The sequence below is a fragment of the Rousettus aegyptiacus genome, unplaced genomic scaffold (assembly GCF_014176215.1).
Source record: "Rousettus aegyptiacus isolate mRouAeg1 unplaced genomic scaffold, mRouAeg1.p scaffold_m13_p_17, whole genome shotgun sequence".
Classification (NCBI taxonomy): Eukaryota; Metazoa; Chordata; class Mammalia; order Chiroptera; family Pteropodidae; genus Rousettus; species Rousettus aegyptiacus.
The window spans coordinates 11,028,425-11,048,105 of NW_023416292.1; the positions used below are offsets into that span (position 1 = coordinate 11,028,425).

Genomic DNA, 19,681 nt, shown 5'->3' on the forward strand with positions numbered 1-19,681 from the left:
TTTGAATTCTAGCCCCAAAACATAACAGCTGTGTGTTTTTGGACTATTTACTTGATGTCTTTAAATAAATCTCTACACTTATAAAATTAAAACAAAAAGTCCTATGAACTCTGCTTAGCATTTTTGTTTATTTAACAAACACTTATATTGTGTACACTATGCATCAAGCACTTTTATAAGCACTCCATAATCTTGTTTAATCCTTATTTAAAAAAAAAAAAACTATGAGGAAGGTAAAATTATCACCCCCATTTAACAGCTGAGTAAACTGAGACCTAGGAAAGCTAAGTAATTTGCCCAAATTCATTGTAGTTAATCAATAGTGGAAGGGAAATTTCAATCCCAGCCAGCCAGTTCAAGAGTCCTTGGTCTAACCACTAAGCCACACTTCCCCTTTGGTATGAAATAGGCACTCAATAAAGTTATCTACCATAAGTATTATGTTTATTCCTGTTGCACTTCTTCAAGGCACCAAGTGCTAAGTCCATAGCAGATGCTCAGCATTTGTTGATGAGGATGCTAATCATAGAGCCTTGCTGGAATAAACACTGGGTTATATTTCTTTAACATTTCTTTTCCAAAGTAAAATTTCCAAATTGTTATTTCATTTCGCATCTGGAGATTTTGGATGACTCTTGTACACAACTTCAAGTCATCTGCCTAAAATTTTATCTAAAATATTTCATAAAAATATATACATATCAAGTGAGGAGTGAAAATGGAAAAGTGCTTCTAAGGAGTCAGTAAATTTTACAAAAATCCTCATACCATCCCTCGGCTAAGTAACTAGACATTTCAATCTCTATGTCACGTAATTTTTAGTTTAAAGAAATTTTTAAAATAAATGTTTTCATATAAGTGCTTAAACTTTTAGAGCAGCAGAGATATTCTCTTTGACATAAAAACTTTAAGAGAATACTTTTCTTTAAAAATTTAATGTTTTTAAATTTAATTTCACTTGATAGTAATCACATCTTTTAGAAGTTATATGTAATTTTTGGCAAAGAGAATTTATTTAGCATATGATAAGAAAGCTGCATATCACTCTGCTGTAAAAAAGCTTTTAAAAATAAGGTTTTCTGTGTATGGTGATGCCACCCTAAACACTCCGATCTTGTCTGATCTTGGACCACCTAGGAACACCTGGTGCTGAAGGCTAAATGAATAAATTAATTAAATTAAATTAAATTAAGGTTTTCTTTCACTTGGTAGACCATTAACATGTTAAAGTATATACATGAAAAATACAAAAAGCATTTTAAGATAAGGAAGCTCAAGTATAAGACACATATGTATAGAATTAAATAAGGAAGATTCATCACTGACGGGTCTTGAAAAAAAGAGAGAGAACATATGGGTTGTGTCCTTATCAGTACTAGTAATATACTCATCATTTGACAGGAACTTACTTTTATTATCTCATAAAAGCATTGATGACAAATCTACTACTGGAATATAGCTCTGTTTATCTTATTGAATAAACATGGAGAAATTCCACCTGATGATCAATCAATGTTATCAAAATATCATAAGACAGTATTATTCACTGTATTCATCAGACCTAAAACATACCTATACAAACTTATAAGCCAAAAATGAACTAATAACATTTAAATAGAGAGGAAAAGGATAACTATACTCATAAAACCATTTGACAACTCAATAAACTACATGACTTTCAAAACCAATGAGGAGCTATAGTGCCTCCCTAACACATTCTATATCCCTACTACACAGAAAGCACAAGATGAGAGATGAGAAATGGATGGATATTCTGGAATATTTTATTCATTTTGAAATTATTTTTTTAAAGCCCATTGGGGAGTTATTTTATTATACTTAGAACTTTTAAAATTTTGGGCGGATACATTGCCAAAACAGTAGTAAGCCAAAACTCATGTTCGATTCTAACCTGAAGATCTTATGCCAGGGAAATATTTGATTCAGAAACGGTAGATTTAAAAGTAGCAGGTGGCTATAGGCCAATAGCAGTGCTATTAAAAAAAAAAATATTTAACACACTATAATTAATACCCTCCAAAAGATTAATCAGATTAAGACAAAAGTGTTATAAAGTTTGGGCACATTGAAAACCAAGAAAATTCTAGATAATTATGGATAGAAATAATCAGAGGTATGTATTATCTATAAAAAATGGAATATAAAAACATTTTAAAACTTCTCTCTCTAGTGAGGCAAAAAAGCAATATCTAAGAAGATATATTTATGCATATTTATGTATTTTTTTATTCATCCAAAATTCTCTCAAATCTTACTACTGTTCCAAACTCAAGGCTCAGCAACTGTTTTCTAAAAAGTTTTCTAAAAGACACAAGCCCCAGTCTTAGAAAGACATGATTACACTCCCATGTAGCGAGTGTTAAAAAGAAGTCTGGACAGATGTCAGGGTAGCAGAGGAGAAAACACCTAGAACTTTGTCTCCCAAACTGTGGCCCATGAGTCAGCAGTGTCTGCATTACTTGTGGGTTAGAAATGCAGAATCTACTCCCCAGACCCGCTGAGTCAGAATTGCATTTTGAACAAGATCTCTCGTGATTCTTTTAGACAATGACGTTTGAGAAGCTCTGTTTGGAGATACTAGGTCAACGTCAGACCTACCAGTGGTAGAGCCGTTTAAAAATTAGGAACTTGATTCAGATCTTGCTATGAGTTTATCTGAAATAAAACATCATTTATCCACAGACCCAGACATTATAAAAAAATAGAAGCTTAAGGTTCTCAAGCTTAAGGTTCTCTTAAGGTTCTTAAGGTTCTCAAAACCTTAAAACAGTACCTTAAGATATTAAGTAATATGATCTTATAAAAATTGGTTTAAATGTAATGAGTTCATAGTTCTCCCAAGCGTATTTACTTTTGCTTAAAAGTTTAAGCATAGGCATTAAGCTCTGTTGTCTCCTGAATACTTAAGGAAAGGAGATCTGTCTGTAAACCTACAGCCATCCTTAGAAGCCCTAATATTTACGATGTTAATTCTGTAAAGAGAAGGAAGTCGGTGTCCAATGTGACCAGACAAGAATGCTCAGCACATAGGTATTATTAGAATATTAAACATATCTAACATTGCTATAGTATTTTATTGTTTCAAAACATGGTGGTCATTATCTGATTTCATCTTAGGGAATGAAACAGGACTCTATCTAGTTCTGAATTCTGAGACTAGCTTCCATTATTATACATGATCTCTATTTTCCCCAACACTTTTTAAAAGGAGCAGTAATTCAGTAAGAAAGCCACCACATTTGTGGCCGCTATTTCATTTGGTTATAAAATGAGGTCTGTGGCTAGGGATGTGTGTTTCATTTCATAAATGCACAAAGAAAATTTTATTACCAACTGAAATTTTACTGTCACTGTGTGGTCATTGTGCAAACATATGTCTTCTGTTAGAAGAGGAAGAGAACAATATAGAACACAGAGTTTAATATGCCTCCACCCAACAATGTTGACATGCTCTCGGTTCCATGTTTTATCTACAACTTCTTTAGCTTTAAAAGTGAGACTTATATTACTATACCAAATTAATGCAAACAAGACTATTTTTTAAATAAGTCGGGCACAAATTTGAAATTTCAAACTACCTTTTCATACGACATGAGCGTAAGAACGCAAGGAAGGGTTGGCAATGGGGCACTGGGTATAAGCGATACGATTTGGGCATACTGAGAGGAGCAGCTATATCTGGGAAGATGCTCTCTTGTTCTTGGCAGGTCCAGTGCCCTCAGGTAAAAACAAGGAAATGAGCGAGATGTTATGATTAAAATGTCAGCTCTGACCCCTCAAAAGATAATTCATGGAATCATGTCGATTTTATTATGATGCTTTAGCAATGCAATATGGCATTTCTGAATGAAGCTAGTTATAATAGGATGATTTATCAAGAGACAAAATAAAAAATAGATAGAATCTTAGTATTGCCTCCAAAAAAGCAAATATCAGTATTTTACCAAGAATCAATTATTTGATTTGGGCAGCACCCCTGAGAGAACCCCCATAGGCAACTGCTAAAAAACTCAATAGTAATCTGTCATTCTTCTTTACCAACATGTAAAACTTTATGGAAATTTTTCTTTTGAAATAAATGCAGACACATTTGTTTAAATATCAGCAACAGGAGAGAATATAGGTTTCTGTTATCCTGGTCTTGCATATCTTAGGACTTTTTTTTTAAATATAGTTTTATCCTTGTTTATCTTTTAAAAACTTCTATATACAAACATCCCAAATTTAGCTTATTTGGTATTTTGTATATATCACGCTCATCCAGTAATATCATTAAAATTTCTCCTAGAAGAGCGACAGCTAATGCCTACACCTTCCCTCACTATAACCTCCTAGAATGTCTCAAAAATAAAGTGTTTGCACTGTATATTGTCCCTTCACTTTTTCATAATATCCTTATCATTGAGTTGATTTCTCTAAGACCCTTCTTTGTTCTTATCTCTTCTGAATTCCTGGAAACTCATTAAAGTAATACAGTTACCAACAGTTCCTTCCTCTTATTCAAAAAAGAAAGAAGAAGAAGAAGGAGGAGGAGGAGGAGGAGGAAGTGGAGGAGGAGAAGGAGGAGAAAGTGATAACAAATACAATAAAATTATAAATGCTGAATAACACTGTCCTTTCTCCTACAGTGGTTAATCTCCAGTGGCTATTCCTCCCTTGGGTCCTTCACTTTAAAAGGGACACTTTTAGAAATCAAGCATCCAACCTGTGTTGTGTGCACTGCAGGCATCCAAAATGTAACTGCTCCCTGTTTCACGAGATAAAGTAATACCTCATGTTCATTTTTAAGTATTATTTTCAATGTCAACTCAAACAGGTTTAAAATGACACTTGCAGCATTATCCTCTTCCCTCTCTTAATTATAATAAGTCACAAGTAATGAGGACCAAGGTGCTTGGAGCCTATGGGGAAAGTAGTTAAGAAATCAGCTCCACACCAGTTGAAGGAGACTCGTGGAGTACAGAATTTGAACTGCTCTAAGACTCATCTTAAGCATATTAGCACCCGTTGTCTCTACATAACAGAGCTCTGCACTGACAGAAGAGGGTTGCTGCTGCTTTTTATGAGAGAACTCTATTTTTAAAGTCAAATTAGGTCAGTAATTTACATGTCTGGCAAGTTACCCACGTAATCTTTAGCAGAATTAAGAACAGCTTTTCTAACTAACAGTATGACCTCTTGAGTCGCAAGGCCTGTGCTTTCCCCAAGGGCATGAAAGATACTGGTTTTTAAATGTGGCTTCTAATGCGGCTTCTTTTTTACAGGAACCTTTCTTTCAGTGAACTCTCATTTTAATGATGAAAATGCAAAAAATTATAAAAAGCAAAGTAAGATTAACTTAAGGAAAACATTGGCAAAGCAGTGATGAAATGGGTTAGACAGAAGTAGGAGATAAAATTTCGAATATAGACCCCTAGTCCGGACTGGATTTGAGGGAATTGTCCTTGTCCCCCTCACGTCTCATGAAAACCACCGCGCATCCGAAACTCTTGCCAGTAGATTCTACCTCCTGTTCCTTCTTCGCCACCTTGACTTTTACCAAATTCTGAAAAACCCTTCTTCATTCACTGAAGTCTTGAGCACAGACCTCATATTCTTCTTTTCTTAGCATTAAACTTCTTTCTGTTGGCCCATTTTCATTGTGATTTTAACAAGTTCAAGTGTCTCTTATTCTTAAAAATAAAAAGGGCATATTCCACATTCGCCTTCAAGACATTTAACATACTATGGTCAGAAAAAAAAACAATTTTTAAATGAAGTCCACTAATGTGACTCGTGTCTCAAACGCCATCAGATTCTTTCTATTACATCTCTAATAAAGTTTCATTCTTAGTCTTCATCATATTAGCCTGGTCCTTCTTCACCTTACTGTTTATTCTCTAACGACACGGGGCCTGTCCTCGTTCCTTACAAGCACTCAGCTCATCTCCTGCCTTATAAAATGCTGTTCTCTTTGCCTGGGACTTCTCCCTGCCCTCGCCATCCAAATGCTCTTCTCTCAGGTATGAGTTTAAATGTCACTTCAGCAGAGAAGCCTTGCCTATTTGCCACACCGATAAACTGATATCTCCATGCTTTCTCCAAAACCTGTTCTGAGAAGTAAATTGCCATTTCCATTTTAAGCAATAACCTAGAACTTTACCAAATTCATCATTATCATGCTTATCCATCTTTCTTTGTATTCCCGCCTGCATGAACCCCAGCTATCCGAGTGGTAAGATTACCCAGAAAAACTGCTTTTTATAGTATGGAGAAGTTAATTCAACTTTAACATGCCCACAAGTTAATCCAACATTATCCTCAGGCTCTGGTTTACATGGTTTCAGACTGTCCTACACCGATCTCTGTAGCTATTTCTACACATAATAAACACACTCGAAGGCAATAAGAACTAGAGAAACTGAATTTTTTTAATTCTAGAGTCATAGTAGGTCACAGAGATGGCTTGTCTGAAGTCGACTCAGCACTTTTTCTAAAATAGAGTTAAGTAGATAGTCTTTGAGTTCCAAAGATTTGTATGTCATAAGGCAGTCATTGTGTCTGACTTCAAGTACTCTCAATTAATGTAAAGTCAAGATGAAATGCTATTCCAAAAGATAAAAGAGCATCAGAGAACTGTTCAAAATATTACCATTTAGAGATATAAACAAATATAACCATGTTTGAGGAAAAGACAGCCCCTGGCATATAAAGGAACTCAAGCAACAGAAAGGTGAACCATAATTACACATTTTTAATAGAAAAGCAAAGAAGAGGACTTACGCATGTCACCGAAGGCCCCCTTTGTCACTTTGGTGGCACGTAACACCACTACTGTGAACTTGTGGGAATACTGGTGCTCCACCTAGAAAGAAAATGGTAGTAAATTAAAAATAAACTTCCAACGTAGAATCCAAGTAAATCATTCTTATTGTTTCCTTGAGACTAATAAAAAATGTTCTAGTCGAAAGGAAGCAACATGCATACTAGAAACATTCTTTGATTCTAAGGCTGTTCCTTTTTTGATTCTCTCCTCTCTCCCATCACAGCATTATTCAGACTTCTAGATCATGCTAGAAAATGTCACTACAGCTCGACTATTAGGACTTCTTTGCTGTCAGGTTCACCAAGCGCTTGGGAAATCATGTAAATCAGGACTGCAGTCCTTCCAGAAGCACAATCAGGCTTTGTCCTGGATGACTAAGAAGCCTTGCCTTAAAAAAGCAAGGTCAGAGCAAGATGTTTGCATTATTTAGGTTTGTTTGCTTTTATTGTTACTGTTCAATGAATATCTTTTTTGGCATCACATTTCCAGAACAGCTTTCAAAACCTTTGGACCCAAGGCAATAACAGATAAACCACTTATATTAACTGTATTAATTTTAATTTAATAAACCATATGCAGCAATGTTAAAAGTTTCCATTCACCTAATAGTTTATATGCACATAATAAATATTAACACCTAGAAGATTTTATTAAATACTTAACCTAACTGGAAATTAATTACCAAATTACTTTATCCAAAAATATCAAATGAGGAATTCCAGACCAGAAAATGCTAACGGAGTTCATCACCATCAAGCCAATATTACAATAAATGTTTAAAGAACTTCTTTAAGAAGAAAAAATAAATAAGTATGAATACGAAAAGCTGGTAAAGAAAAAATTTCTCACTGACAAAGCCAAACACATAATAATAAAAGCAGTGGATCAACAAACACTTAAGCTAGTAAAAAGGTTAATGTGAAAAGTAGGAAGACCACATGTGACTACAACAGTAAATTAAGAGATACACACAACACATACAAAAGAAGTAAAAAAATAATGACAAAAACATAAACATGGAAGGGTGAGTAAAAATGGTAATCATTTCAGACTGTTGGAACTTAGGCAACCATCAACTTAAACTGCTATAAACATATCTTGGTATATATTAAGCACATGGTAACCAAAAACCAAAAATCTACAAGAAATAAAAAGAAAGAAATTCAAACACAACGCTACAGAAAGTCATCAACATACAAGAGAGGAAAAGAATAAGAAAAGAACAATGAACTACCAAAAGAATTAGAAAACAATAAAATGGCAATGACTATATACCTGTAAATAATTACTTTAAATTAAATAGATTAAATGCTCCAGTCAAAAGGCAAATGGGTAAAGAAGATGTGGTACATATCTGTAAAGGAATATTACTCAGCCATAAAAAAAATAAAATAAAATCTTACAATCTGTGACAACAAAGGTAAACCTAGAGAGTATTATACTAGTGAAATAAGTCAGACTGAGAAAGACAAATACCATATAATTTTACTTACATGTGGAATCTAAAAACCAAACTAAACAAATAAACAAAACAGAAAGGAATTCATAGCTACAGAGAACAAACTTATCATTGCCAGGTGGGAGGGGTACTGGGGGGCTGGGCGAAAAAGAGAAAGTGGGTAAGCAGTACAAACTGGCAGTTACAAAACAGTCACAGGGAAGTGAAGTACAGCTTAGGGAATATAGTCGATAATATTGTAATAACTATGTATGGTTATGGCTTATGGGAGAATCGCTTTGTAAATTATGTAAATGTTTAATCACTATGCTGTATACCTGAAATTAATGTTATATTGAATACCGACTATAATTGAAAAATTAAAAAAAGATAAAAACTAAAACAAAAAAACAAACCAAAAAAAAACAGAAAGGGTAAACAGGAAGTCATACAGATCTCTGAGCAACTGAAAAGATTACAAGGCTTTATCTAAAGCTCAGACATTTTTGTTTAATCTTAGAAGAGCCCCACATTTATAAGCTATTCTTACCATTTTTAATTTTAATAGATTTACTTAACTGCTTAAAACGTCTAGAGGGAAAAGGGGAGAAGGTAGATAAGAGTAAAGGGGGTCAAATACACGGCGATAGAAGGAGATCTGACTTTTTGTGGTGAACACACAATGCAATATACAGATGATGTATTATAGAATTGTACACTTGGAAACTTTATAAGTTATTAACCAATGTCACCCTGATAAATTTAATTTAAAAAGTCTATACTTGATTAAAAAGAAACTAAGGTACTAAAAATACTGAGAAGGGAGTGATGATAGTCTAAAAGCAAAGAGGTAAAAAAAAAAAAATGTAAAAACAGAGATTCATAGAAACCAGCATTAGTGGGTTCGAAAGTTACATAGCATTCAACACTTTCTGAAGATATCACTCTATCAATAGAGTAATTGATATCTAGATTCACAATTCAGGATCAAGATAAGGTAAAGTCATAAATGATGAGCATATACTGTTTTAAAAGGCAGAGGAACATGTAAAATCTTTCAAGATAACATCTTATTCAAGTTTTTTGTCAAAGGGAAATACCTTCTATATTTATAAGAGCTATGAGTAGCCAATATTTTATCCTACAGAAATGAAATTATCAATTATGAAGAAGTGAATGCTTTTTAAATAAAAGTATATGGCCTTACACTAAAGCTGAAAATCACATATACTCCTTCCACCAAAAAATGAAGAGAATCCACTATCATACTTGGAGACTTCAATATCCTTCTATCAGTAATGGACAGATTCAGCAGGCAGAAAATTAGTAAGGACATAGCTGAACTCAACACCATTAATCAACTAGATATAGTTGTCATCTATAGACTGTTTCATCCAGCAATGGCAGAATACACATTCTTCTCAAGCTCACATAGAACAATCATGCAATGTCTACTCTCAGACCACAATGGAATTAAACTAAAAACAAGTAACAGAATGATAGCTAGAAAATCACAAGACTTAGAGATTAAAGAATACATTTCTAAATAACACATATGCCAAAGAAGTCATCTCAGGAGAAATTTTTACATATTTGAAACTAAATGAAAATGAAACTACAACTTATCAAAATTTAGAGGATGCAATGAATGTAGTGCTTAGAAAGAAATTTATTTTTATATATATAAAAAAGATCTATATATAAAAGATTTAAAATCAATCATCTAAGTGTTTACTTTAGGGAACTGGAAAAAGAACGAATTAAGTCCAAAGCAAGGAGAAGAAAGATAGTAAGAATTAGAGCTGAAATAAATAAAATTAAAAATGGAAATCCATGGAGAAAATCAATGAAACCAAAAGTTGGTTCTTTGAAAAGATCAATAAAATTGATAAGCTTCTAACCGGACTAAATAAGAAAAAGAAAAAAGAGAGAGAGAGAGAGAGAGAGAGAATACAAATTACAAATACTATAAATAAATGAGAGAAGTTCACTCAAGAGCCTATGGACATTAAAAGGATAATAAAAGAATACTATGAACAACTCTAAGCCTACAATTTGATAAACTGGATTAAATTGACTGATTTCTGGAAAGACACAGTCTGCCGAAACTCACACAAATAGCAAAACAATCTGAATAGGGCTATATCTATAAAGAAATTAAATCAATACCTAACCTTCCAAAACAGAAAGCACCAGGTCCAGATAGATTCACTAATAAATTCTATAAAACACTTAAGGAAGAAATTATACCAACATTCTCCAATCTCTTTCAAAAGATAGAATCTGAGGGAATAGATCCTAACTCACTCTATGAAGCCAGCATTACCCTGATAAAATCAGATAGAGGCATTACAAGAAAAGGAAACTACAGACTCTCATAAATATAAATGTGTTATTATTTATATTTATACATAATTAAAGTGACATTCTCAGAGGTTAGTTTCCCAGTATCTCATAAGTAGTAAAAGTTAAACTTTAACTAGAATCCAGTCTTGCTATCTCCATTCCTTTACTTGCACAAAGAAGAATGACATCTTTAATAGTAAAAAAGGCTGTTTCCGTTTATTAAAATGGTATAGAAAGTTACAATCTAGTCTCTCTATTATATCTGTAGTTGATCTATACTCCATCTATTAATTGGGTTATTTCCTCTATCATTCAGCTATTTTAATCTGCTTTAATTTCCATCAGTTTCAATTCTATCTTCTTAACTATAATGAGTGAAATACTTGCATACTGTTTACAGAAAATAAGGAGGAGTAAATCAACCATTTTCTTGTTTTTTACAAGTTAATTCTGAAAACCACAAATCTTCAGATAACCTGCAAATTATTTCCAAAACAGATGTTTCAAAATCATAACAATCTTTCTCTGAGAGCTATAAAAATTAATAAGAGAGTATCTATAAAGTACAAATTCTTGGAGAAAAGTGCTCAGTTTCAGTCAATGATTATCCAAATAGTTTTTCGACTCCCTTGCCATGTTCCTGGAGCCAATATCACATAAATTTCAAACCAGTATGGACAAGGCTAGCTTCTGACTTGAAGAATAGAAGACTTTCGTGTATGTCTCAGGAATGATGCCAGAGGAAAAATTATTGAATCCACAACCAGTATTCCCTGGTGAAACTATGACTCAGCATAATGTTAGTTGGTAGTTGGCAAAAGAGATGCCATATTTCAATTGAGATGTCAAATATAAACTCAATATAGTGACTTAGTCACCAAGATTAAGCCTTGCCTTCAGGTCTTGGATTACCCTACTTTGCATCTTTCTTCATCTATAATCTTTTCTACAGTGAAAATCACAACCCTTTTTCTTTTCAAAATTACAGTAATCAGTTATTATGAAAGCTATGAAAGTGGTTAAATTCATTCTGGAGGATTATATTGACATCCGTAACTGAAACGATTGGATGTGCACAAAAGAATCAATCAATTTATACAAAATCAATTTGACAATTGCCTTAATCTGTTAAAAATCCTACTGTTACAAAGTAGAAACAAAGAAATAGTCACAAAGCAAATCTGATGGAAAAGGTATATTTTGTAGATAAAAATTTTTTCTCTTACCTAATTTTAACTTAAATAAAAACTAAAGACTGTTAGTATGATAAAGACTACCTAATCTCGGTACTGAACCACAATCCCACACCACAACCACAATCTCAGTGATCACCGCAATCGGCAACAGGTAACTGCAAACAGATCTCAGAAATGTTTTTTAAAAAATTGTCGCTCTGATAGCATCCAAGAGTTGTGACACTTTAAAAAATAAGATAGTTTTCATTTTCAGCATGTGGTGCAGAGTTTCACTTTAATACATTTAAGAGTCACAGGCATTGTGTTACTATTCTCCCACATTTTTAAAAGAGCTATCAGTTTATATATTTACAATCTACATTGCTATCTAAATTGCTTTAAGAATTCAGTCATAGATGGGCTATATGCACAAACAATTCTAATGGCCAAAACACCTAATTTGGCAGCAGAATTTGTTAGCTCTAGCCGACATCATTAAAAAAGAGTCAGAATCAAAAATATGACTTGAGTTTCTTCTCTCTCATGAACCAAGAAACTTTCCACTTGCTCATTAAATGTGTGCGCTTTTGCCTCAGGTCAGAGGCTTGTGGCAGGAAATGGCTGGAATGGGGGAAAGGTTAAAAGTTTATCACTTAACCATTCTCTCCTCCTCACTTTTCTAGAATCAGTGCTCACAGAAAGATACGCTATTTGCCATAAAACTAAGTTTGTGCAGAGTGCTGTGCTTTTGTAACAGTAGTTTTGTTACCTTTATATTTTTGATTTCCCAGTGCAGTGTCTCGTCTTCTAAAGTCTCCCGGAAATACCTTATCTTATTAAGTTTCTAAAGAATACTTTTGTACTTATAATGTATTATTCATACAAGCCCTATGTAACAGATACCATAGGTACGGTTCAGACCCGGTTTTCCATACAAAGCAGTTAAAACAGAGTTTAGGTGCTCGTGAGCACGTAACTGATGATTAGAACTGCCACTGGAACACTAGTTCTTTGAATTACTTACCCAGTATTTGTTTTTCCCCACTGCTATGCTACCATAATCACCTAGAATAAAATCTTTTTACTGTTTTGACAAAATTTCCAGTCATCGAACAATGACATTTTTCAGAGGTCCCTGTATTTGCACAGGCATCCATTGCTAGCACACCCATGTGGCTGACTGACTCTACTCTGAAGACAACCGTAGCTTCTGTGGACATGGGGTAGTGACCCTCTGTTGCAAATGGGTGGTGGAAATAGATTTTTTTCCACTCCAAGAAGTGACTCATATTTTCAGAGTAAAAAAAAAAAAAAATGGAAATTTTTATAAATATTTTACGCTTGATCTAGCCTTGTAAAATTCATGTCGCCCTGGCCCAAAAGCACTTTAATAAACTCTGGGGACACGATAAACTCTGGAAAGCACCTCAGACAAACTAACTCTAGGTGTCTAGAAACCGAATTCTGCCGTACATCTATCACTCCATTTTCTACCACATTCTTAAAAGCCGGCACCTCTGGAAGCAAGAGAACTTGCTGGCTGTAAGTTGCTGCATTAGCCCACGGGATTCTCCAACATGTCACTGCATCACAAGTGTGAAAATGGGTCCAATTTTCTGTACCTTGAGGTGGCCCTAACTGCATTGGCTTGTCTGGCAGTGTTCATTACTAATTAGCTGGCTTGGTTTTCCCCATCTTTCCTTTTCCTAACATTATTCTATGTTGACTGTGCTCACTTAATATATTTTTTTTAAGTATCTTTCTGTGAAAACTAGAACAGGGAATTTTGTCACTATAATGATTTACACACACATGTGCACACAGTTTTTTTTTTTTTTTCATACATGCACAGCAAGAACAAGAAGAATAAACAAACCTATAAAGCTCTTAGGACATCTTTATTTAAAAGGGCTATTAATTAAAATACTAGTTGAGTGTCCAACTCTGATGATGAAAAGGTAAAGAAAAATGTGATATAAATCTGTGGTTTCTGCATACATCTCTCAAGGTGGTAAGGTGAAAAAAATAAATCTGCACGTAAGATAGAGAAACTTAATATGAAAAATTGATTAAAAAGATCCTACCTTCATTGTTTAAATTTATTTAAAGAAAACCATAATTGTGAAAGAAAGTAGGATATTGTTTCAAGAAAAAAATATTATCTCATTTTAAACCCTGATTATATGCTTTTTATAAGAACAACACCCTAAATATAAAGAAAATATCAATTGAAAGTAAAAGGATGCATATAGCAATCAAAGAAATTAGGAGTTATATTAATAAGATAATGTAAAATGTAAAACAAAGTCATTGTTAGAGATAAAGAAAAGGATCTATTGTAATGATAAAATATCAATTAAACAGAAAACTATAATTATATAATTCAAAAGTTATATACACTAATAAAATCTTCGAAATTCATAAAACAAAAGTTGAATATGGAATATATTGTTGTATATGAAACATTCACTAAAATAGACAGACAATATGCTAGGCCATAACCATATATAAACATATTACAAACAACATAAAATTATGCAAAGTATGTTTTCTGAATACAGCAGATTCAGATTAAGAATTGATGACAAAAGCAATTTAAAAAATTACCAAGTGTTTGAAATTAAGAAACACAAGTCTAAGTAACACATGTGTAAAAGAATAAATCATAATAAAAATTAGAAAATATTTTTAATTGAGCAATTATGAAAATATGACATTTCCAAACTTATGAACTATACCTAAAGTAAGTGGTCAATAATCAGTAAAGCTTAGAAAGATAAAGATTTAAAGATTAGAAAGGAAAAAGTAAAACTAGCATTATTCATAGATAACATGAATGTGTAAGTTGAAAATCCAAAAAAATCCACAAATAACCAGAATTATAAAGAAATTCAATAAGTTCACTGGATCTACAAAAAATCAATTGCATTTTCGTATAACGCAACAACTAATAGCAAAATGAAATTTATAATTACCTTTACGGTGGCACTAAAACATCAACCCTCAAGAAAAACACCTGAAAAAAAGATTTCTGACTGAAAACTACACTACACTATTGAGAGAATTAAAGGTAACCTAAATAACGTTAGCTTTGGGCTAGATTCGTGGGTTGCTGATGGACTAGAAGATCCAATGTTGCTATAATGTCATATCTCTTCAAACTGGTCTACAGACTCACAACAGTACAATAAAAATCCAAGCAGTTGTGTGTGTGTGTGTGTGTGTGTGTGTGTGTGTGTGTGTGTGTAAATTGATAAACTGATTCCAAATTTTATACAAAAATGTAAAGGAATGAAAATAGTCAATTTTGAAGAAGAAAAAGTTGGAGGATTTACATCATATATAATGTACAAAATGTTGGAGGATTCATTATATATCAAGATACATTTCAGAGCTACAGAAATTGAATAGGTCGATACTGGGACAAAGACTAATGGACTAACAGAACAGGACAGAAATGAAGCCACACTTATACATGGCTGCCCAATTTACGTCAAGGCGCCATTGCCATTCAGTGTGAAATTCTGCTACTCACAACATGTTTAAATCTCACAGACATAATGTTACACACAGACATCTATATGAAGATCAAGAACAAGCAAAACTTATCTATAGTCATAGAAGTCAAATATTGGTTACCTTTGTGAAGTTTATTGACTGGAAAAGACATAAGAAACCATTTTGGGGTAGTTGTAACGTCGTGTATTTTTATCTGGATGATAGTTTCATGTGTGGAATACATATGTTAAAATCCATCAAGCTGAACAATTAAGATTTCTTCACTTTATATATGTTATACCTCAATTTTAAAAAGTGAAACAGAATGAGAAGCTTTCAAAGAAAGGAACTGACAGCAAGGAAACAAGAAACTAAACCAGAGAATTGTGAAACAGAGGAAATTGAAAAGACTTCCAGAAAGAGGGGAATGACCCGCAGAGGTGGGGTGGGGCGGAGTGGGAGCTAGAGTCCACTGGGTTCAACATCATGAAACGAATGGAATTGCTGAGTCCAGATTTGTGACTGGAAGGGAAGAAGGCACTACAAAGAACGTAGCACATTACCTCTTGCTCCCCAGACAAAGAAAGAAAGAGGATGGTAGCTAGGGAGGCACGTGGGGTTAAAGAACAGTATTTCAATTTAAGTGAAAATGAGACTGTGCATTATTCCTTAATATCCATGGAAATTACTTCTAGTCCATATAAACCTAACTGGATCTCAAATGTTGAAACCAGCAAAGAAATTTCTCCTCTGTTGTTTTTGTTTGTTTGATCAGAAGACAGAACGTATACTTCCAATGGAGTTTGGAAAATTGCATACTAAAATTTGAATTACTCAACTCTTTAATAAAAATTAACCACCCACATAAAAGTCTGTTTAAACATATCTAAGGGAAAGTTTACAGAATTAAATACCCTGGAAATACACACTAAAATACAACCTTCATCTCGATAGCTCTTTTATCTTCTCTCTACCAATCCATGTGAAGTGTTATCTTATGTAGGCTGGTAATTGCTATGTGATAACTATATATTTTTATTGTTTCTTGAAAGTTCAGCGCTGTTATAAATGTTTCGATATTTTTTCCCCTTCTAGGTAAATCTTTTTCTGGATATAAAAAAGAAATGGGTTAACTTTATTATAGTAGCCTATTTGTACAACATTAAGTTCATACGAGTTCCAGAAAAAAAATCCGGGACTAATCATAGTTTTACTTCACGAGCAACACCAGAAATACTCGTGCACAGAAATATACCTGCCTCCCCCCAGAAAGAATACATAGACAGTAAACGACTTACTATAATATGTTGATAAGGATCTATAAATGACATTTTGGTTTCAATTACAGGAAATCTCTTCACACTTCAAAGGTCTTCTCTGGCACTCTAACTTCTTTAAAACCTACAAAAACAAACAATCATTATTGTTCAGCTTCCTCTTGATACAGTTCCAAGATTTAAATGATGAGGGGTATGTGAATCTTGGGAAGTAAAAGTCTGTCCAAGGGGATCAGATAGATTGAGTTCCCTAATTGTTTATATGAGTGGGTTTACACACAGAACTTAGGGAAAGGATAACATATTTTAATAGTACAGTTTAATTTTCATATTTATTTGTTCAACTTTATTCTGTAATTATTAAGAAACTCCAGGAGTTTTTTTTTTTTTTTGCATTTGCCAAGTGTTTTATGAGAAATTCATCGAAATTACGGAAAATTAAAATTATTTTTGTACTGTTTATAATTAAAAAGCCACATGCCATTGTTTTCGCAGTTGGGTCATCATTATACAAATTCACAATAAAAAAGGAATATTTTTCACTGTAATTATATGTCAAGAATTGAAGAAATATATTTATGTTGAATTTCAACTTTAGTGCTGATATTTTTTAAAAAAACGTTTGTTTGTTCTAAGGTAACAATTTAATTTGGAAGTAGTTAAATAAGAAATATTTTAATGGAAAAATACTCTCCATGTTTTGCTTTGTTCTATGATTACTTTACATTATTAAAATAAAACAAAATATTCAATGAACACCCTTATTCTTCCATCATAGACTTGTTCCTTGAGACTTTATGAAATAACACATATTTTAGCATTCTATATATCATGACTAATTAGAAACGTCTTTTCATATGCCTTTACTATTTGTGTTTAATATGTAAGTTCTAAAATATGTTTTATTTTCAAAATAGAATTTGTTTCAAATTCTTAAACTGTCTTTTCTTTTGAAACATCACATTTTTTTAAATCATAAAAGATGATCCACGCCCATTGTCACAAACATGAACTATCGAAGTAAATAAAAAATAAAGTATAATCACTATTTTCATTTTGATGAGTATCCCTCCAGACTAGTTCAATGCATATCCATAAATTTAGACTAAAAAGAAAAAAAGGGAATTTTAATTTTTTTTAACATAAATGTGATCTCACGCCCTTGGTTCGTTAAACTTTATCTTATTTTTCAAGCAAAAAGAATAATACGTATTTATTATTTTTAAAGACCATATTTTCCAGAGCAGTATTAGATTCACAGCAAAACTGAGAGGAAGGTAGAGAGATCTGCCATATATGCCTGGCCCACTCACCGCATGCACAGCCTTCCCCATTATCAACATCCACCACCGAAGTGGTGCATTTGTTACAACTGATAATCCTGTATTTACACATCTTAATCATCCAAAGTCCATAGTTTACCTTAAGCTCATTCTCGGTGTTATATATTCTATGGGTTTTGAAAATTTTATACTAGCATATATCCATCCATTATTATAGCATCTTAAAAGTATTTACACTACACCAAAAATTTCCTGTGTGCTGCCTATTCCTCCTTCTTTGTCCCCCAAATATGGCAATCACCTATTATTTTTCTACTGTGTCCAAAATGTCATGGAGTTGAAATCATACAGTATATATGTAGCCTTTTCAGATTGTCTCATTTCACTTAAGCGATATGCATTTCTTTTCAGCAGGGAGTAATATTCCATTGTCTTGATGTACCTCAGTTTATCCATTCACCTGCTGAAGGAATCTTGGTCACTATAAAATGGTGGCAGTTGTGAATAAAGCTGCTATAAACATCTGTGTGAAAGGTTTTGAGTGGAGATAGTTTTCAGCTCCTTTGGGTAAATAAATATCAAGAAGCAAGATTGCTGGATTGTATGGTAAGACTACTTTGAGTTTTATAAGAAACCACCAATGAATGAAACTATTAGAAATAAAGGTCTATAGAATGATGAAAACAGGCAAAAATCAGAACTAGAGAATAACCTGAGGCCGGAGCTCTAGAAAGGAGCTAGCCATAGGGTGTGGGGAGGCAGCTGGTTTGGAATATAGTCTTCCAGTCAGGACTTTTGAGAAATTGAAAGAAGAGTGGCTAGCAAGTGGTTAGCAAAAGCAAAAGGGGCTTCTGATGACATTGGAAATATAGGTGGGGCAGACCACGTAGGGCTTTGTAGGCTACTACTGTTCACCTAGATCAAGCCCATCCATGCTTCAGGACTCAGCTTAAATGCCGCTTCCATAGAGGAGTCTTCCGTGACCTTCAGAATATGTGTGGTCTGCCTGTTACTGTTTCCATTTGCACCTTGTAATTGTCCTTCAAGCCTTTTGTTCCACTTATACATCGTCTGCCTTTCCTGAGAGAACTAAAGATGCATAAAGTCAGTGACCATATTTATCTTGTTCATAGAATTATCCCTAGTACCTAGCGCAGTACCTAAAATATAGCTGGATGAATGGATAGATGGATAAATATTACTCAATGCCAGGTTTATGAAGGAAATTCACAGAATAGTATTCCTTCATTCCTAACTATTCTTAACATCAAAAATGTTAAATATCGATCTCTAAAAATATTTTAAAAAGCAGAACAAGTGAAATTTCAGAAGGAGTGAGACTACTATTCAAAATGTTTAGAGGAAATAAATATGTTACTAGAGCCCAAATTTGCTGTTAGCAACTTAATTTCCTCTTCTTATTTTCAGCAACTCCATTCATAACCAATGTGGTCACCACATATTAACCACTATTGTAACTATTGTATCTTGCAGCAAGACCTGGATAGATACTCCCCCAATATTAAAGCCAAAAGTGGGAACTATGCTTAAGATATCAAGCTGTCAGATCTATAAGGTTAGAAACTACATGGTAGGTAGATACCAGCAAACATGACTCGTGGCATTGAATCCTGGAGCAACTAACTCCCTTTTGTTCTTTAAATCCATCCCAGGTTAGTTCTTTTTCTATCTTGATAGAAACTTAGCCTCAGAATTTTTCTGGTAACAATTGGATATATATGAGATATATTATATGTGTATATATCCCATACATACCCATATATATACACACATATACACACACATATTAATAATATGTGTGTGTATATATATATATA

General features: G+C 33.3%; 1 protein-coding gene across 3 annotated transcripts in view; it reads right to left on the bottom strand.

Annotated features, from left to right (window-relative positions):
* PLA2G4A (phospholipase A2 group IVA) overlaps window positions 1-19,681 on the bottom strand; it is a 235,663-nt gene that overhangs the window by 75,246 nt on the left and 140,736 nt on the right. For all 3 annotated transcript variants that reach the window (XM_036234504.1, XM_036234506.1, XM_036234505.1), the window contains exons 2-3: window positions 16,582-16,684; window positions 6,784-6,865 (exon numbers count right to left, since the gene is read on the bottom strand). In XM_036234504.1, coding sequence (XP_036090397.1) covers window positions 6,784-6,865; window positions 16,582-16,614 — 115 coding nt within the window. In that variant the 5' untranslated portion in view covers window positions 16,615-16,684. The remainder of the gene's footprint in view (window positions 1-6,783; window positions 6,866-16,581; window positions 16,685-19,681) is intronic.